This window comes from Tauraco erythrolophus, chromosome 1 (assembly GCF_009769465.1).
Source record: "Tauraco erythrolophus isolate bTauEry1 chromosome 1, bTauEry1.pri, whole genome shotgun sequence".
Lineage (NCBI taxonomy): Eukaryota > Metazoa > Chordata > Aves > Musophagiformes > Musophagidae > Tauraco > Tauraco erythrolophus.
Genome location: NC_141465.1, coordinates 65956187 through 65977619, shown reverse-complemented (window position 1 = coordinate 65977619; position 21433 = coordinate 65956187). Strand labels below are relative to the sequence as shown.

The 21433-nt window shown below is 39.7% G+C and overlaps 1 protein-coding gene across 4 annotated transcripts in view; it reads left to right on the top strand.

The window, feature by feature from the left end:
- UXS1 (UDP-glucuronate decarboxylase 1) overlaps nt 1–21433 on the top strand; it is a 74554-nt gene that overhangs the window by 26571 nt on the left and 26550 nt on the right. For all 4 annotated transcript variants that reach the window (XM_086610524.1, XM_086610510.1, XM_086610518.1 and 1 more), the window contains exons 6-9: nt 1915–2095; nt 15765–15869; nt 17234–17293; nt 20476–20597. In XM_086610524.1, the coding sequence (XP_086466650.1) occupies nt 1915–2095; nt 15765–15869; nt 17234–17293; nt 20476–20597 (468 nt within the window). The remainder of the gene's footprint in view (nt 1–1914; nt 2096–15764; nt 15870–17233; nt 17294–20475; nt 20598–21433) is intronic.

Here is a 21433-nt window from a genome sequence, read left to right as displayed (position 1 = left end):
GGAACAGATTCAGGTCTACAGAAAACTTTTGTCCTGGTCACCACAAAAAGGCAAAACCCTTGGAACGTTCAGCAAGGCTGCAGCTTGCTTCCAAGTCAGGATAAGTTTGTGGCAGTAGATTTTTCCATGGATTTTGTTCTGCCTTTGGTAAGTCGTGGCATCTGGCAGAGGGCTGTTGTTCCTAAGTTACTACTCTTTCCTTGTTCACAGCATTCTGCCAGAAACCTGTTCTTCCCTCCTGTCTGTTCCAGGATAGTGGGAGCCTTGAGATTGTTTCTTTCTTTCAAAGAGGGCTTCTCCGAAATCTTCTTTCTCCTTCAGGTTTGTCAAGGAGCTGAATCACATACTGGATCTGCTAAAAGGAAGTCCTGGCAAACCTAGAAGAATACTAAATAGACCAGCTAAATGATTCTCTTATTAACTGATACTTACAGTGTCTTTGATGCACTGGCGGCCCTGAATTTTTAATAAGAAAAACAAGTGTGAGAATACAAGAAGTGGACATTCAAGTTTTTACAGAAGAAAACAGATGTGGTTGTCTTTTTTTCCTTTTCAGTTTTTGATAGCTTTCCTCTTTACCTTTGTGTCGGTTCTAGTTTTAAAGAAAAAAAGAAAGTTTCTGCTAATCTGGCTTTTTACAATAGTGGATGGCGGGGGAGTGGACAGGATAAAAGGTTAGGCTTTGACTAGCCTAAAGTGAAAGAACTTCAGGCATCTGCATCTTCCACACAGCACTTTGTCATTGCAGCACACCATCCATTCATTACATTCCTGCTTCACAATTACACTGTGTCCTTTTGGTGTTTGGTGAGTTGTCACTGCAGCTGAAGAACAGAGATCAACAGCTGAACTGCTTTCAAAATGTTAATTTGATCATGCAGTCATGTAAAAGGCCTGTGTGACATCATCTGTAAGTCCCTTCATTCTTTGAGAGTGGTGATTTGTCATGTCTTTGTGGGTTCTTAAAAACAGCTTATGAAATGCAGAGAAAATAATTGCTTCCATAGATATGTCTGGATGTGTCACACAACTTGCAGTTTTACTACTTACTGCGTTGACTGCTTCAGTACTGAGTTAGTGATTCTTTTTTTGTTTGTTTGTTTACTGTTAAAGACTGAGGTGCAGAAAGGGAAAAAATAAGACTTCCTTGCTGCTTCTACATTTGCAATGCAACAAGAGTACAAGGTTTTAAATATTTTATTTCTTCTTATTTCTTTGCAGTAAAACATGATAAAGTTCCAAGACAGGCAAATTCTGGATGTCTGAGCTAGGAGTATAGAATAGAACAGAATATTTTCAGTTGGAATGGACCTACAATGGTCATCTAGTCCAACTGCATGACCACTTCAGGCCAGAATGATGTGGATTTAGGATGCATTAAAACACAAAAGGAATAATTTTGGTTTTAGCAGATACTTCAGATGAGAGATCTTCAAAGACTTGCTCTCATCTAAGAATACTCTCCTTCCTTCCTTCCTACCTTCTTTGAAAAGCTGGCTTTGACATGTCTGATATTATAAATGTTACATGAAAATAATCTGGCATTCTGTCATCTTTTTTCTGAGAAATGGGAATTACAGAGAATTCTCCTCTTACCTTTTTGGGTCTTCTTAGGCCTTGCTGTTGCATAAAAGGGCACAATCCAATTTGAAGGAAAAAAGAAAAATAATCTAATCTGAACAAGAGATTTTGTTGATATGAATGGCTAGCAGAACTTCTAGCCTAACAGTGATGAAACATGTCAAGCATGTCTCTTGAAATTTTAAATGCAAAAAAAAAGCATGGAAATGGAGTTGTTTCCCCTGGAGTATGCAAAGATCTGAAAGCTACTGTTCTTCTGTCTTCATGTTTGTAGACTTTGTCTGGTGTTTCTGTAAAAAGAAAAAGAAATTTATACCAACTGTCCTAACGCAGATAACTGGAGGAGCAGGGTTTGTGGGTTCTCATCTTACTGACAAACTAATGATGGATGGCCATGAGGTTACAGTTGTGGACAACTTCTTTACGGGCAGGAAAAGAAATGTGGAGCACTGGATTGGTCATGAGAACTTCGAACTGATAAATCACGATGTCGTTGAGCCCCTGTACATTGAAGGTGAGTAGTCTCTGCTTTAGTATCTGCACTTTGTCGTGCTTTAGCCTGGTAAGTATGTATGTCTGTAAATAAATGAAATTTATGCACTGACTTCTGCATTGATCTATCCAATACCTTTATGCTTTTTCTATTATTAACCTATTACCTGTGTCCAGTGTGGAGTTAGAGGTTCAGAGCGCTTTTGTCTTTGAAATCAGTACTTCCTTTCTGCGTGGATGGGAGGGAGGAAATCTTAAAAACTTCCTAATGTGACAGATTTTGTGAGAAGACAAGATGGCAGTGGGTCAGTCTGTCTGTCCCATCCGTTGTCCCGTGTCCCTGTGTGCCTGCACAGGCTTACGTACACAGAGTCTGTGGTCTAGATGTGTCGTGAACTGAGAAGTTTGAGGGATGCAGTTACACTAGGTGACACGCGTCCTGCGACTGCGTACAGTCAGTGGAGAGGAGACTAAGCTCTTTCAAAGGGCACGTCAGCTCACTTTCCTTAGTTGCCTTAAGTGTCTCCTGTGGAAAAACATTGCTCCTACTTTAGGAACAAGCATTCCACAGCCTGTAGAACAGGAAAATGGCAGCACTGAATTTCCCCAGTTTTCAACAACAACAGCAAAACCATAAACAAAGATAGATACAAAGAACAATTCTACTTCAAAGAAGTGAAAGTAACTCAACATCTCAACTATCATAAACCTCAGACTATTATGCCACATTGCAAGACAGCATTAACATAGCTGTATTTGAGATACATACATTTATAGACTTCTTTGAGAGTATGTAAGTATATAGTGAACCAATGAAAACATTGCTTAAATTACACTGCAGTTCTGACAAGTTTGCTCCATCCCTTCAAAACTTTGTAGCGATGTATTTGTTTCATTTTTTTTAAACAAAAAAAATTAATTCAAGGTGGTATTTTTTTATTCTTGCTGAATTCTGATGGATGGAATTTCACAGGGAAAATCTCTAGCAGTTGCATCTCTTGTATTATTGCTTGTGATGAATTCCTGACAGCACTGCTGAAACAGTCCTGCAAACATGCTCCTTCTCTGCTCTGACAGTGCACTTGATTAGTTACTGCCTGTTATTTTACTTCAAACTTCTGTTTCCACAGACAGAATAATGGGACTAGTGTCCTATTAATTGGCTCCAGGTGCTGGTACCTTATGCCTCAGCCAGTTCAGTTTGTCAGCTTTCTTAATCTTTCGTCTGTGTTACCTTCTTTCTGACTATTACATGGAGACCAGTGTCAAGCGGTGTCCCTCAGGGGTCTGTTCTGGATCCAGTGCTGTTCAACATCTTTGTCAGCGACATGGATGATGGCATTGAGTGCACCCTCAGTAAGTTTGCCGATGACACCAAGTTGTGTGGTGCCGTGGACTCACTTGAGGGAAGAGATGCCATCCAGAGGGACCTTGATAGGCTTGAGAAGTGGGCCAGTGCAAACTGCATGAGCTTCAAGTCAAAATGCAAGGTCCTTCACCTGGGTCAGGCCAGTCCTAGGCACAAATACAAACTGGGTACAGAGTGGGTTGAGAGTAGCCCTGAAGAGAAGGATTTGGGGATGTTTATAGATGAGAAGCTCAACATGAGCCGGCAGTGCACTCATGCAGCCCAGAAGGCCAACCGCATCCTGGGATGTATCAAGAGAAGCGTGGTCAGTAGGTCGAGAGAGGTGATTCTCCCCCTTTACTCTGCTCTTGTGAGACCCCACCTTGAATACTGCGTCCAGTTCTGGTGTCCCCACCATAAGAGAGACATAGATTTGTTGGAGCGTGTTCAGAGAAGGGCCACAAAGATGATCCAGGGGCTGGAGCACCTCTGCCACGAGGACAGGTTGCAGGAGCTGGGATTGTTCAGCCTTGAAAAGAGAAGACTTTGGGGGGACCTAATAGCTGCCTTCCAATACCTGAATGGAACCTACAGGAAGGCTGGGGAGGGACTTTTTACAAGAGTGTCCACTGATATGACAGGGGAAATGGGTTTAAGTTGAAGGAGAACAGATTTAGATTAGATTTTAGGAAGAAATTCTTCAGTACGAGGGTGGTGAGACTTTGGAATAAATTGCCCAGAGAAGTTGTGGATGCCCTCTCCCTGGAGGTGTTCAAGGCCAGGCTGGATGGAGCCTTGAGTAGCCTGGTCTAGTTGAGAGGCGTCCCTGCGCATGACAGGGAGGTTGGATTAGATGATCTCTAAGGTCCCTTCCAGCCTATGCCATTCTATGATTCTATGATTACACCTGAGACCTTCTCAGAGAGTTATCATCATTGCTAATACTGTTTCCCAGTTAATAGGCACTAATGAATGGGAATTCTGAGATCCTTCAGCTACCTTTCCCATGTTCTATGTAATTAAGACACCAATTCCCCATTTTGTACTGACAACAAGTTATAACATGTTATAGTGGGTAGTTCATTGAATGTCTTCCCATCCTCCAACAGCGTAAATTAAATCTGGCATAGCTAAATGTTAAAATAAAATTAACTTCGATATACTAGTACATGAACATGCTAAAATTTTATTTCAGTACAGAGTTTATAGTCCAATGTAGGAAAATGAGGGGGAAAAAAAAAGGTGAGGCAATGAGGGATAGTTCTTGTAACAGATGAACAAGTTGGCATATGGATCACTACTTCTTAGTCCCAGTTTCTCCTTTTTGCTTGTAAATAGAAGTTGGAATGACTGTGAAGTCAGGACAAAAGAAGGTTTCTGTCTCAAGATTCCTGTTTAAACAAGGTCATATAAGGTTGTTTGACACTTAAATTCCAGAGAGCAATCAGTGCTCTATTTCTGAGGGACCTCATTTCAAATCTAGAAAGAACAGTGTTTGCACTTTTGATATGGAAAGTGAGTTTAGTCTCAAGATGCATAGCTTTCACTAAATCTCTTGATGCATCTGGGGTTTTTTTTAGCTTCGCAGTGATGCCTACGCACAATCTGCCTTGTCTGAGTCATTATCTTTGATCCATGACATGAAGTGGCACTCAGCATTCTTAGATCTTGATCTAGATTGGCCAGAGACAGTAATAAATCACCTTAACACACATTTTATTTCACAGTGGTAACTATAGTTAACTGTAGTGCTGAATGACTTTCTTCTCCACTAGGGTTTCCTTTGTATTAGCATTTGGAGATGACGTCAGCAGAAAACACACAAGAACATAGCTTTCACTTAGGCCTTTTCAGGATAACTAAACTACTTAAACTACTTTCACTCCATTAAAGAATTCAGGGCCTTTGTTTTTCTGCTTGAAAGAAAATAGTTTAAAAAGAAAAAAAGGAGCGGGGGTTTCTGAAAAGAAGATTTTTCAAAACTTTGCATAGCAGCTGTATTAACCGTTTTTTCCATTGTAGCTGAGTTCTGTGTTTTTAAAGTACTTGGGATTTTTAGAGATAGTTTCATTTCAGCCTTATGTTGAGGTTCAGTCCACTGATAAATGGTGGGGGGGGGTGGGGCTTCGTACAGGAAGATCATTTTCTTTTCTGAAGGGTAGTGTATAAAGAAAAGAATCTCTTATTGCTCTTTTCTGTATGATCAGCAAAAAAGTATAGAAATCCACCTTTGCTTATTTTCTACTTCTCATTCTCTGCACTCAAGATTACAAGCTCCCTAAGATGATTACTTGCGAGCACTGTGGCTCATTGTCTACATCTAGCCTGTATCTGGGGCTAAGCAATAACCAGCTGTTCTATGACTCAGTGACCCCTCCTCACTCAAGAAGGGGAATTGGGAAAAGGAAAGAAGACCCATGGGTTGAGATAAGAACTGTTTAATAATTGAAATAAAATAAAAAGAATAATAACAATAATATGTACAGAGAGATGATGTACAGTGCAGCCGCTCACCACCGCTTGGCCAATGTGCCGCCTGTTCGCAGCCAGCAATCCCAGTGCAGGAGAGTCCAGAAAGTGCAATCTGAGAGAGAGAGAGAGATACTAGTTGGAGAACAAGATCCCTCTGCCATGGGACACCTTGCACTAGACCAGGTTGCTTATGCCCCATCCAACCTGGCCTTGAACACTCCAGGGATGGGGCATCCACGACTTTTCATCTTTGTGGCCATCCTCTGGACTCACTCCCAACAGCTCCATGTCCTTCTTGTGTTGGCGACTCCAGAGCTGAATGCAATACTCCAGATGGAGTCTCACAAGAGCAGAGTAGAGGGACAGAATCACCTCCCTTGACTTTCTGGCCACACTTCTTTTGATGCAGTCCAGGATAGCGCCTTGCTATCCTGAACTTCTCTTCGGTACTGCTCTCAATCCCTTCTCCGCCCAGCCTGCACTTGTGTTTGGGATTGCCCTGACCTACGTATAGAACTCTGCACTTGGCCTTGTTGAACTTCATGAAGTTTGCACAGGCCCACCTCTCAAGCCTGTCAAGATCCCTCTGGATGGCATCCCTTCCCCCCAGTCTGTCAATCACACTACACAGCTTGGTGTCATCAGCAAACTTGCTGAGGCTGCACTCGATCCCACTGTCCATGTCACCCACAAAGATGTTAAACAGCACTGGTCTCAATACTGACCCCTGAGGAACACCATTCATCACTGATCTCCACTTGAACACAGAGCCGTTGACTGCGACAATCTGAGTGTGACCCTCCAGCCAATCCCTTATCCACTGAGTGGTCCATCTGTCAAATCCATGTGTCTCCAGTTTAGAGACAAGGGTGTGATGCAGGACAGTGTCAAATGTTTTGCATGAGTTAGTTTACATAGTGACTTGTGGTTTAGTGCTGTCTTGTTTATACCCACCTTTGCATTAGAGTTGAATGTGTGTGTGTAGTAAACAATAAGGTTTTATCTTTAAATAATTTTAAGCCACTGAAGTTTGTGTATCTACTGTGAAATATTGTTATACTTGAATATGTTTGTAAAAACAAACAAAAAAAAACCCCAAAACACTACTAACGAGACCAACCCAAAACCCCCCTCAAAAAACCTCTAGAATAACCTCAAACCCTGCACCTCACTGAACCACCAAGAAACCACACACTCAAGAAAAGTAAGCCAATTCAATGTGATGTCAAATGACAAACTGTACTCTTAAAAACCAAGTAGTACCCTTCAGTCTTGAGGTCTGGTTGCCAAATGCCATTAGGTACACACACCTTGTTTACAATAGCTACAGCAGTTGAATGAAATTGGAAGAAAACATCAGACAGATAGGCACAGCCCCCATCCTTCTCCCACTGGTGTTTCTTCTTCCTTTTTCCTGAACCAGCTTTGGAAACTTTAAAACAATCCAGGCAGTCTTTTTAAGGTGATAACATGCACATGGCCTCTGCCCCCAGCCATCTCTTGCATCCGAAAGATGTCCTCCTCAGCTGAACTGTTTCACAGTTCATATGAATGCATTTAGGCCTTTGGTTTCTTTTCGGTTGTTTGTGTTTTTTTTTGTTTTTGTTTTTACCACCTCTTTCAAAATTTGAAACAAAAACAGGCCTGAAAATGCCACAGATTTCCAAGTAACAGTGGAAACACTTGGCTCAGTTGAATTGATTTAATTTCCCTAATCACAAATGCACAGTATGTTTTGAATGCTTTATCATTATATCAAAAAATGATGTAGCTTAAACATCCTCTTCCCTTGGAAAGATAATCACAGTCATCCTCAAGGATTATGCTTTTACTCATAAGGTTTCACTTAGAGATTTTTCTTTTTCTTTTCAACTTAATTATATTGCTTTGCCCACTGTGGTTATGAACCAAGGGAGCACAATTGCAGAGTAGAAATTTTGTTGATGGCTTCTAACATTTCGCTGCTTAAAGAGGAGCTCTTGGTAAAATATCAGTACAATACTTCTAAAATTGCAGTCTGTGGCAGGTGAAGGCAGAATAGGTTATTTCTTTTTGGACTGAGTAGTAAAGAGTAGTTCCATTCTGATGCTCAAAGACAGGCTTTGCACAAATGCAAGTGCACTGCCTAACTAATGTAATATTAAGTGACAGGGAAGAAAAGTGTTCATAAGTGGTAGGTAAGGATAAACTGTTTCATCACTTATGTCCTGAGATTAATTGAAATAATTGGTGTGAAGATCAGTTAAAGCAAGCTGTTCTATTTTGGTCCTTGTTTGAATTTTTTTTATTATTCTTAATACTAGCAGTCTAGTTTCTGGTAAAACATTTCTTAAATGTCGGCTCTGTTTTCAGTAACTGTTGTGAATGGAAAGGTAGTTTGGGCTTTTCTGGCTTTCATTGAAAAAAAATTGAAAAACATTTTGCGAGTTTGAGAGAAGTACTGTAAGCACATGGCATACATAGTGACAAGGAGATTGACTTTCAGAGTTTTCAGAAGATATGAAGTCGTTAGTAACAGGCACATAGGTATATAAAATAACATTATTTGCAGAACTTTAATAGATCATTAGATTGACTGGAACTGAAAATGATTTTTTTTTTTAAGGACTTTGCTAGCTTGTGGGTCAGAGTTGACTTCAAGGCTAAAACCAACAGTTTCACAAAATTGACCAACAGAACGTACTGTAGCCTTCTTGTGAATAGCAGCCTTCCAGAAGTCAAGATGATGACATTTTAATAAACACTGTTCTACAGTATTCAAGGATTATTCAGTCTCCAAGTCGTTTTACAGGTAGCTTAAGGCACACACAAGTACAGCTTCTAATTTTTTATGTGAGTGCCTTCAATACATCGCTTTTTTTTGTTGCAATACTTCCATCCCAGATTTTTCTCCCCCTAGTCTTCATTCCTTCTGCCAGATACTTAATACATTCAACTTGATGTTTTCAAATTGTATGATTAGGGAAAGTTATGGCAAGGCAGAAGGGAACATAGGCTACTTAATTTTGTTTGTCCGGAGCCAAGTGCATTGGTGCCTGGATCTCTGGTGAAGCTCTCCAAAACTGTTCCAGTATGAGCAATATGGTAACCTTTATAAAGTTATTCTAGTTTTCCTGAAGTTACAGGTAACATTTTTAACGTCAGGGAAATGAATTGATGTTTGTAGTCCTTTTTAGTTCAGTGCAATAGAGATGTCTCGCTTCACTGTGCAAGCTTCCCTGGCCTGACCTACAGTAATGGAATTGGCATAGCTGTTCTTCACAAGAAAAGCCCGTATGTTTCAGCTGTAAAAACTTGTTTGTACGCTTCTGATCAAAGCTTTTCTGCTTAGTGCTTCCTGACTAGCAAATACAGTGATGGATGCAGGTCTTTAGTGGACTTAGTGACCTGTGGAGTCCTTTCTGGTACAATGACACGTGTTAAAGGCAGAAACTGGAGATGAAGGTCATTCCTTCATAGGAAGGAATGTTGTTTTCTTTCATAGGAAAGGTTGTAGATTCAACCCTTGCTATTCATTTAGGAAGCATGCAGAACACATGCAGTGATACAGCTGGAAAAAAAAGCTAGATGATATGAAGGAAGGTAGTTTTATTGCAATATTTTGTAAAAGTGAGTTGTTATATTGATCATACTTGTTCAGCATTAAGGAAAACACAAGACTGAACATTTGTGTCCGGATCTAGGTATTGCAGATTCCATATATACTAAATTATAGGGAGTCTTTGAGCTTTTCACATACAAAAAGGCACAACTAACCAATTTTTGTTGCTGTTGATCTTGCAATATGTTACTAAAACTCCATTTATGTTGATCGTAAATTTTTGTTTCTCACTGTGTACCTGATGGCGTGAATGTTTATGCCATCTTCTATATCTGTGCTATTTTGAAACAGATTTACAAAATTGTAACATGAAGAATTTTTTTAATGTTACTTTATTTTATTGCTAGTCTACCGTCCTGTGTTTGGTAAGCTACTTCTTGCTGCTGTGTTCACAGTGGCTTACAGAGTTCTAGCCCCTGATGTGAGTTATATACAAAACTTGCAGAATTTTATTATCATTTGTTCTTCTTTTATGGTCTTTACCTATCTATGTAAAGCTTTGCACAACTTTTCACATAGTTATTTTCAATTAATTACACTATGGTTTAATTCCAAAGGTAGCTCAAGGCTTCTAAGTAGGCACAATTAAATGTAGTAAAACTTTTTTTCTTTACCTCATAGAAATGGAGGAAGTGTGGAGGACGATTACAAGATGCATTTGTTCCTGTTCTCCAGTAGATGCTTTCCCAGGCACCCAAACACTTAATCCTCTGAAAAGCTGTAGATAGGATAGCTTTCCACAGTTCTGGGTTGAGGAAAGTTTTGGGTTGCCTGCTGTCTTAAATAACTGCCAGCTTTGTGCTAGAAAACAAAGTTGTCAGCCAAGCTAGGCAGATGGCTTTGGCTGGCCTGCTGAATTTCTGAGACAAAAACGTATGCAGTTTCAGACCTGGCAGTTGGAAGAGGGAAGGCAGAAGGAGAAATAATTGTACTTATCTCAAGATCATTAGCTTGATGACTCAAATGTGACCGTTTTGGGGTAGAAACTTGCCTTTCCACCCTTTTGAAATGTCCAGCACTCTGAATGTTTTGGAAAACCAGTGATGTTTGTAATTGATCTAAAGCGTAATATTCTAAAGATTCCTTCCTGGGCAAGAGAGGAAGGTCCTGGAGCTGCCTGGCTGCCTGTCCCTTTGATCTAGAAGATGACTATCTGACACTTGGCAAATGCCCCATTTTCCATCCATCTGCTAGTTCTGCTCTTGCTAAACCTCCTTCATCACAGGGGTCTATTTTTCTCTTTGTGCATTTGGGAGGAAGTATGTTGAGGCAAACCAGCTTCGGACAGGCAAGACCATGTCTGGCAAGGAAAACCTCCTTTTTCTCTCAGTTCCTTCTCTGTTTCATTTAAAGCAATTGCCAGCTGGGAAACAAAAGGAGGAAGAAGGACCCAGGAGGAAGAGTGTGTTTTATCTTTCTTCTTTTTTTTTTTCTTTTTTTTTTCTTGACCACTGTCCATTACACAGAAGAACAAGCTTCTTGTTTATAAATAAATAAATTGGAAGATTAAAAGGAACCTTTGGGATTTTGTTTTTTGTTTGCATTTGTTTCTAGCTAACAATTATATGGCCACTTGGATAATCACAGATAATCTGATGCAGAGAAAGAAAAGGTAGTTTTTGGCCCTGAAATACCATGTGCCATTAAAGGAACCTTTCATATAGGAGCTGCTGCTGGTCACAAATTCAACAGGTATTTAAAAAACAACAAAATTATATGTATGGAGGTAGGAATACAGACAAGTTTTCGCTTCTGCTTTGACAGACTGGGATTGAGCAGTTAAATTGTGACTGACCACAATGCTTTTGAACTCACATTTTCACTCTGCAAAAATTTCACAAGAGCTTGTGGAAAACTAGGTTTAGAAAGGGTTGTGAAGGAATACGTAGAAAGAAGCAGATAAAACTCAGGTCAGAGTTCAGCTCTGCATTGACTGCAGGTGTCTTTAGCTGTTGCTTTGCTCATTTTTCGAGCCACTGTGCTTGAATTACCTGGTGCCTGCAGGCAGCAGTCAGCAGCTTCTCTGAACTTTCTTCCTTCAGCTTCCAGTCTACCCCTTTCCTTTGATTTCGCGACAATACCATGCTGTGAGAAGAGGGTGCTTACATTCAGAGGCATAACTTGGGGCAGTCATCTATTTCATCCATATTCATGGCTCATCTGTAGGAGGTATGTCAAAGTTCAACAGACCAATTAAACTTTACCCCATTCTGCTTCTTTGCATTATTGCCCCAACATAAGAAATCCTGCAAAACAACTTGATTAAAGTTTATTCACTGCTGAAGCTTACAGTGTCAACGGTGACAAAAATAAAGAGAAATTATTCCACATCACGCTTCATCGCACAGAACAATTAACTATTTTCCTGTTGCAGACAGAATCCTAAAAGTTTCAGTTGCATTAGCAATGCAGGCAGGGCTTTGAATCTAGTCTGAGCTGGGAGCTGGCTTCCTCTGGCACGCTCTGTGTCAGGCTGTCTTTGGATACTGATTGCGTTACCACTATAGGTTGCCTTCTGTGGAAAGCCCTCTTTGATCATAGAATGGCATAGGCTGGAAGGGTCCTTAGAGATCATCTAATCCAACCTCCCTGTCATGCGCAGGGATGCCTCTCAGCTAGATCAGACTACTCAAGGCTCTGTCCAACCTGGCCTTGAACACCTCCAGGGAGGGGGCATCCACAACCTCTCTGGGCAATCTATTCCGAAGTCTCACCACCTTCGTACTGAAATCATGATGCACTGGAGTTAATAGTGAATAGAAATATCAATTTCTGTTGATATGAGTGCAAATAGCAGAGAGTCTGCTACATGAAATTGTATTTCTCTGCACTTTTTTAATGCAAGAATAAGTCCTTACCAGTATGACACATTGGCCAAGATTGTATCATTCTGGGCTTTCTTGACATCTTGCAGGCAGCTGGTCATCTTTCCTCTAGAGATTAACATCTGTAGACCAAAGAGAGCATGGCGTTGTATAAGAAGTAGATACATTTTGTGGCATCTGCTTGAGCACGCTAACTGTCAAATATTGTTACTCTGTCAGGATGTTAAAATTTGGGGTGATGGAGTCATGCAGATTGCCTTAGAAGCTGATCCTGTGTTTATGCTGATAGTTAATTGTTCTGTGTGATGAGATTTGACTTGCAATAATTTCTCCTTGTTTTGGTCACTATTGACATAGTAAGCTTAAGGAGTGAATAAAATTTAATTAGAAATTGTTTTGCAAGATTTCTGGTCTTGGGCAATAATGCAAAGATGCAAAGATGCAACGTGGGGTAAACTTCTACATGGCTCCTACAGATTAGCCGGTATGCACTCACAGGAGCGATGAGCTGCCCTGTAGACTTAAAAGTTACAGTTAATCTAGAGAAACATGACTGTATATGCAAATATTCATATACTTCACTAAGTATTCAGAAAAAAAGTTAGTTAAATATTTTACCTTGCCAAATTTGCCAGTGTTTTTAAAGCTTTGTTATCAGAATGCATACTTATCTTAAAAAGGATGCAATTTTTTAATGTGAAGGAGGTGCTTGTGTTTTGAAGGCTTTTAACTATTTTAAAATTTTTGATTGCTTAAAGGATTGTTGAAAATAAGTACATTCCACGTGGATAAATTAAGCCACTTACACTGTTAACCTAACCACTGTGCTTTTTATGTTAGAAGTCAAGAAGCCAAGAATTGTCTGCTTGCTTTATCAAATAAAATTTGAGAATCAAGGAAGACGGGAAGCCTTAACAGAAACACAGGCCTCTAACATTTCAGTGTTCTCAGCCAGTTGAGAGCAGGTGATAACTTCATATTTGATTCCCCCCCCCCCCCAGTTGTATCTTATACACGGCGTGTGCTGTTTAAGCAAGTATAGTTATATTTCAATAGAGAAAAAGGAAAAATTTGGGCAAGTTTGCATATTTTTCTTAATTTGGAAGTCAAGGATGCCTTTACCCTGGTTTTGGCAGACGAATTAATTTAAAACTGGAAAAAAAAAAGATCCTTGTCACAGATACTGTAAAAGTTAAACCTAACAGAGGGCTAACCATAACTGATACATTGTCAAAATAGAGCTTTACCCTATATTGCTGTCATTTGCTACTGCTTGTTAATTATTAACCACCTGAGAAATGGTTAAAAGAAACATACTTGTTTGAGTGTACGGTTTTACCACTAGTCTTCTGTTCTAGGGCAAGACAGCCTTATGCCATGCAATGTTGTCTTCTGTCCGAACAGCAGCTAGCCTTGACTTTTCAAGGTTCTTTCAGGTTTCCGTGCTGAGTCTTAAAAAAAACAAACCTTCATTTTGTAACACAAAGAAGGAATTATTTTCTCTTCCTCCATCCTGCCATTCTAATTCTTATATCACTTTTTGACTACTTTTCTTGGATGACCTTGGAGAGGTCTTGTTCTTTTTCTTTCTTAACCATCAGTATGTTTCATGTGATCTTATGTTTAATTTTTGGGGGGCGTTTGCTTATCCTTGTTCTTTTTTAAGTAGTTCCGACTACCTGCGATTCATGTTACATAAAAGACAAAAAGACATTTCTGTATTTACGATAGCTGTGTTATGAAAGGCTTGCAGGTTGAGGTTTGAATATTAGATATTGCTTGTGAAAATGAGTCCAGTTTTTATTGTAATTTAAGAAAAAAAATCTTTTCCCCTGTATTACCTCTAACCTTTGCATTCTTATCTCGTGCAGTGCATTTTGCAACCCTAATACGCTGAAGCCGGTCTCAAATTAGGATTTGCCTAAGATTTTCATGATTATCAATGTTAATTAACTAATATCTTGGGATTCTTTTATGTTCTTAAGACTGATTCTGGTGTACTGCCTAGCTTATTGAGGGTTTTTTCAGTTCTTTTAAGTTTGCTGGGGTGAGCTGTGCTCTTTGAAGTTCTGAAGTACAGAGATAGCAACTTTCCTGATGGTCTGTTACAAAACTAAAGTTGAGCGAAGTCCTGTATGCTTGTTTTCCTGGTATCAAATACCATTTACAGTACCTATACGTGTCTTCTGAACCACCTTGATAGAAATGACTGCCCTGCTTGTTCCAGAAATAGGCCATTTTATGAAAATGGGTTAATAGCTGAAAATAAACAAGTAAGCCTGACTACTGGACGAATAGACAGCAAACCACAATTCATTTAGCTTAAGATAGAAATAAACTAAAATAGAAAAAGGTGAAGAGAAAAAGAAGCCCTGATTGATGATATGTTTGGTCTTTGAACTTGAAATCTGTTACAGCCTTCATTCTCTTTTCTCTCTCTGTTCTCTTGTACTAGGAATAATTGTTAAATTAAGAATCCAGGATTTAAATCTAGTCTAGGCTCGTGACAATGGTGTAACTGTTTAGGTTTGTTGTACTAGTCTCTATTTTACTGTTGTGTTGAATATATATTTCCTATGGATGATTTGAGTCTTTAGGTTTGTTTACACAGCAGTCACAGAAATGCAACAAATATAATTAGTTAAGATTGAGACTCGTACTACTTGGGCAATCTGTTGCCAATACCCAAGCTACCTTATTTTAAATTAGCTTAGGCATCAGTATACCTCCATTGATTGTAAGGTACTATCTAGTGTGTTGGTTAATTATATTTCATAATCTGGGGGGAGGGAATGCTGGAATTTCTGTAATGGGGATTTTTATTTTAAAGCTAAAATGCTGTATTATCCAATGTACAGCATAGAACAAAGTCAATAGCTAGGGGGAAAAGGACAAAAGTTGCATGCCCATGTCTTGGCATATATATTTCAAAAGAAATATGATACTAGTCCCATTAATATCTCATTGGCAAGTGGCTTACAAATAAAGATACAATATTTATTGTTCCCAAAAGGTTTATCTTGGTATTAAAAAATAATTCTGTCATCTTTGCTTGGGATTCCATTTGAGAGAAATATTCTGAAGCTGGTAGTCATTTAAAAACTTGAGAGTAATAGAATGTTGCATATACTTTTTCAGCAGAAGTACTCATAACTAGAATTTTTACAAGTAGAATGTGTCAACACCCACACAGACTTCTGTACCTGTGTCAACGGTGTTGATGTATATTATGCTTTAGGTTTTGGTGGACTAAAAATTAAGGGGTTTTTTTATTACAACAGGTTTACGTATATATTGTCTAGGTAGCAATATAGGAAGTGCTGAGTACCAATGCTAGGAAATGCAGAAAGAAGTAGTCGCTTCTTGACTCTAATGCTTTCTCATTTAATGTGTTACATAGGAAAATAACAATGCTTTCTTTCCCCCTCTCTCTGGTTTTCTGTAGTGGACCAGATCTATCATCTAGCATCTCCTGCGTCACCTCCAAATTACATGTATAATCCCATAAAAACATTAAAGACGAACACTATTGGGACATTAAACATGCTGGGTAAGTGGAAATCTTTTTTTTTACTTAACTTTGTTAGACATAATATAACCTGGACAGAGTTATTAGAGGGAGGGAAGGATGCAGCAGATGAGTTGAACATTTAAAAAATTTGATTCTTGAAGAAAAATAAGAGTTGGGTTTTTTCTCTATTTGAAGATTTTCGTACTTTTCCTTTAAATATATCTGCAGATGAACTCTGACAACATGCATGCTCAGCTATCAAAGCACGAGAACTTTGTGCCTGTAACTTGTCTATGTAGTAAGAACTGTGCAGTAATTATAGAAGTTGAAACAATTATGAGCATGGGATTTTTATACCAAAGTTGTGTCCATGACTACACTTCTCACCTTGGTGACTGTGGAACATTCCCACATTTGCCATGAATGACACTTCCTTTCCACCACAGCAAACGTTGAACTAAGCGGAGCTGCACTGGCTCTGTAGACTCTGAACACAAAGAGTACTGCACCCTCTTGTGCATGCCTTGGCTAGTGAATTGTGCAAGAACATTTAATGTCTAACTTCATGCTAGATAATTACAAGGCAACATTTTCAGCTTTGTTTATTGGTTTCGATGCTGGGAATGGGCCTATGGAAAGAAGGACTCAAGCCTTCTCTGCTTTTTCCTCCCATCTTTAATCCATTTGGCATATGCTGCAGCTTGAACTGGCTGTCAGTGATCCTGAGAGTTATTATGAGGCAAAAAACACACCAGGTATTAGCTCAGCTGAGTTTCTCATTTGAATTTGATACAATTCAGAGAATTAAGTTATTTAGAAGTTATTGGGGTACCAGAGAGTTGTACGGCATAGATGAAAGATTTCTTTGATTGGCCATACCGACTTAAAGGCAATAAAGTCATTGAAATGGAGTGCAGAATAATCTCGAGTGATGGGTAGGACCATCCAGGCTGTTTAAAGGGGTATGTTAAAGGGAAAACGATTGATTTTTGTCCTATGACATATTATTCTGTTTCAGTTTCTTTATGTAGCTTATCTTTAAGTTTTGGTAATCATAATATAGTGTGCTGTTTCAAGATCCTGATTTCATAACTGGAATAGTTTATGCTTCCTTGGCCTTTATTTAGGGTGTAATATATTAAGGTCTTGGATCTTGGTTCAGTGTAACTTCTAGTCCCAGAAGCAAACACATGACACGTGGGTTCTGCTCTGCTCTTTCTCAATTTTTCTAACTTGGGAGTGGGAGCTATGGATTTGGTTTACAGCTAGATTTATCTAGTGAGAGAAATCAAGTTTTCTTTAAAAACGTGTAAAATGGCATCACACTAAAGCAGTTAACGTGACTGAAAGATTCTTAAACTTGATCTAATTATGTTCTTCTTTCCCTGTTGCCTGTAATTCAGGGTTAGCCAAACGTGTTGGAGCACGGCTGCTGCTGGCCTCTACATCAGAGGTATATGGAGGTAAGAAGGGTAAAGCAGTGTTCAGAGCTCTTGAGATGTGACTGTGGAAAAGGGTATTTACAAACCTTTTGTTGGAAGATTGATAGGTTTTCATCACTGTCTTAGCTTGATTATTTGATGTACTTCTCACAGCTTAAAATGTGGGCATTAGTACTTGCTTTAAATCTCTAGTCAGAGTCGTGGAAGGAGGCTTAGACTTTGTAACTTTCCTATGTCTATGGCTCTTTTTCAAAACCGTTTGTGCGGGAATTTTGAGTGTTGAACTCTAATGAAAATCCAGATGCATAAAGAAAACCTGTGAAGAAAGATAATTTCAGTAGCAAATCTGCTTCTCTCTTCCCAGTGTAGTTACGAACTGTGTTGTTACAATATAGCAATTGCCCTAGTGTGTGCAGCACAGTGCAAGAGGCAAGGACATAACCTCCAAACTAAGAAAATAGAGTTTGTGCTTGTGTGCCATTGTGGTGTCTCTTAAAACATAATATTGAGCAATAGTGCCATATGTCTCCTTCCTTTTGCTATTACCAAGAAGTGAAGTAGCGAGAGAATGACTGATAGAACGGCTAGCTGGATGAAATGAGAAGCTTTAGTACTTCCTTGGAGTGTGTGACGGACCGTGTGCCTACTAGAGAAACATCCTGCTGTTGTGAGCTCTTGCCTAATTGGTAATAGCAGTGTTGCAAGGTTAATGGACATATGCAGGCACAGTCATCTGCTCAACGTTAGTAGTTGTGAGAGTCTAGCCTTTATAAAACGAACAAAAAATACTCATCTCTGTAACAAGATACAAAGCTTTGTGAGGAAAAAGTGAGAAAGGACAAAGAACATAGAATCATAGAATGGTTAGAGTTGGAAGGAACCTCAAAGATCATCTAGTTCCAACCCCCTGCCATGGGCAAGGAAACTCCACTACACCAGGTTGCCCAAAGCCTCATCCAACCTGGCCTTGAACACTGCCAGGGATGGGGCATCTACAACTTCTCTGGGCAACCTGTTCCACTGCCTCACCACCCTCTGAGTGAAAAATTTCTTCCTTATATCTAATCTAAATCTCCCCTCTTTCAGTTTAAATTCATTGCCCCTTGTCCTGTCACTACAGGCCCTTGTAAAAAGTCCCTCTCCAGCTTTTCTGTAGGCCCCCTTTAAGTACTGGAAGGCTGCTATAAAATCACCCCGGAGCCTTCTTTTCTCCAGGCTGAACAGCCCCAACTCTCTCAGCCTGTCTTCATAGCAGAGGTGTTCCAGCCCTCGGATCATCTTCGTGGCCCTCCTCTGGACCTGCTCCAGCAGCTCCATGTCCTTCTTGTGCTGGGGACTCCAGAGGTGAACACAGTATTCCAGGTGGGGTCTCAGGAGAGAAGAGTAGAAGGGCAGAATCACCTCCCTCGACCAGGATGCAGCCCAGGATACAGTTGGCTTTCTGGGCTGCCAGTGAACATTGCCGGCTCATGTTGAGCTTCTCATCCACCAGCACTCCCAAGTCCTTTTCCTCAGGGCTGCTCTCAATCCATTCTCCGCCCAGCCTGTACTTTTGCATGGGATTGCCCTGACCCATATGCAGGACCTTGCACTTGGCCTTGTTGAACTTCATGAGGTTCTCACAGGCCCACCTCTCCAGCCTATCAAGGTCCCTCTGGATGGCATCCCTCCCCTCCAGCGTGTCCACAACACCACACAACTTGGAGTACGCTTTTGGTGAAATAACTTCAGTCCAGAAGATTCAAAGCAAATACCCAAGCAAGAGATCCACTAAGATGACCGGGCAACCAGATAAGCAGCTTGAGTATCCTTTGCCTTTGATTAGCCAAAGTCAGACTCCACAGAGAAAAATGGTACCCCCAAGGACTCTTCTGTAATTGAACAAGCTGTCTTCTGGAACAGGAGACCAACAGCCAAAAAACCCTAAGTTTTGGAGCCTCATTGCTCTGCTGCAATCTGCCTGCAGAAGTGGAAAACTCGAAACTCCTGTTATCAGACTTTGTTGTGTGAGTAAAGCCAGTGGAGAGAGCCTGTTCACGTCATGCTCTGACTAGACAGACAAAGTCATTTTGCTGAAGAATAAAAGACAGAAAATAAAGTCAGAAAGTATCTCTTAGCTGTTTCCACAGGAGTTCTCAAAGCACTGTTGTATAGAGAGTTTCCAAGTGGGGCTGCCTCTGCCAGAAAGGAGTCAGAAACTGAAGAAACAGCCTTTCAGATCACAGCATCTTCTGGGGTCCTTGTAAGAGTGCTGCAGGCTTTTATAATATGAAACCCCACTGCATTTGCCAGTGCTCTGTGGCCCTCATATGGTAGGAATTCAGCCGTAATCATGTCTGTGAGCAGTGTAAGGGTTAATCAGAACTGACCGTCAAAGTTGCTTCGAAAATTAGCCTGTAACACTTGAAAGTTCAGTAGTAACTTACTCAAACTTCAAACCCAGTAAGAAGGATAGGGCAGCACAGATAGCAAAGTAGGGAAATGTAACACAGTGGTTGTATTGTTTCAAGCCTATAGAGAACACACACATAGAGCTTCCTAGGAAATTTTTAGTAGGTGGGGTTTTTTTATAATCAAAAACTTCTGTACTGGATCAAACCAAAAGATTGTCTAACCTGATTGTCTGTGCCCAGTCGCAGCCAGTAAAAATGCTTAGGATAAAGCAGAAGAAACATAGCAAGTATCTGGTGGTACATCGCTCTACTCTTTCTTCTTTAAGAAATGCAGCACTTCTCCATTTTGTCTGGTTTTCTTTCCTTGCGTCTTATGTTTTAAAACTTAAAGATGCTTTACTTTCTTTTTTTCCAAATATGGTAAAAAAGCACTGCCTACATAATCTGTAGTATTTCCTCTGAATTGCTTTAGATAAAAGTCTTATTTGCGCCCTTGAGGTAGTCTGTCTTTGCAGAAAAGAGTTGAATTTAACCCTCAGTTCACACGGTATTTTAGGGGAAAACAGATGATGACTGTTGTTTGCTTGTACTCAGTTATCTTAGTAGAGTCTCACATCTTTCGTAACTCATTTTCATGTTTCTATTGAATATGCTTTTAAGAAATGGTGTTGAAACTTATTTTTTTTTAAATGCATAGTTCAGAGAGAAGGTGTTAATCTGTGTAACACTAGTGATCTACTGAAAGTCTCATTATATATAGTCACTTTTTTGATAGAAGATCATGTAAGTTGGTTTTTTTTTTCCCCGTAGATCCTGAAGTTCACCCTCAAAATGAGGATTACTGGGGCCATGTGAATCCAATAGGTCCAAGAGCCTGCTATGATGAAGGAAAGCGGGTTGCAGAGACCATGTGCTATGCATACATGAAGCAGGTAATAAACTTGTATCAGATTCAGTGGATTTCCTGTTATTATGAAGGCCAAATGTGTGGCAGAACTGCAATATGTATTTAGGGGTAGGAGGGCAAAAGAGAATGTCTCAAGTAGGAGCATTCATACTGTAGCTGCAAAATCTGTTTTCTTTAATGCAAGTTTTATGACTCCCATCTGTTCTATTTTTCCAGATGAGCAGTGTTCTTCAAGAAAATGTGCTCTAATCTTCTTGATAGACCTACTGTGTCTTTCAGCATTGTAAATAGTTTTTAGACAGATTAAACTGAGGTGGTTTTACTAATTTGGGAGCCAGATAACAGAGTTGTTTTAAGTTGGTCCTGTGCTGAGAAGTACTTTGCTGAATAGGGCCAGTACTGATAAATAAGGAATGTTTAATCAGCATCATTGAAATCAGAATATAGAGGTAAAAATGATGAATTTCTTTAATGAGTACCCATATAGGAACAATGCATTTTAAAGCACTTGAGAAACGTCTTAAAATTATGTAGTTATAAATACAGCCCTTAACGAAAGGTATGAATACTCAGCTATGTAATGCACTTTTTCAGATAAATACAGTAACATGAGGATAAAAATGCAATTTAAAGTATGTTCATTAAATGATACATGCCAGTTTCTGTGGGTTTTATAATCAACGAGTAGAAACTCATCATTCAGTAACCCAGCATCACTTATGTGTGAATCTTATTTAATTGCTGTTCAGCTAGTCTCTGGGAGACCATTCAATTAGAAAACGTGGCACACTAAGGAAAATCATAGCACTGTTTCTTGGTGTTTGCAGCCTTAATATACAAAGGTATAAATCAAATGTAGTC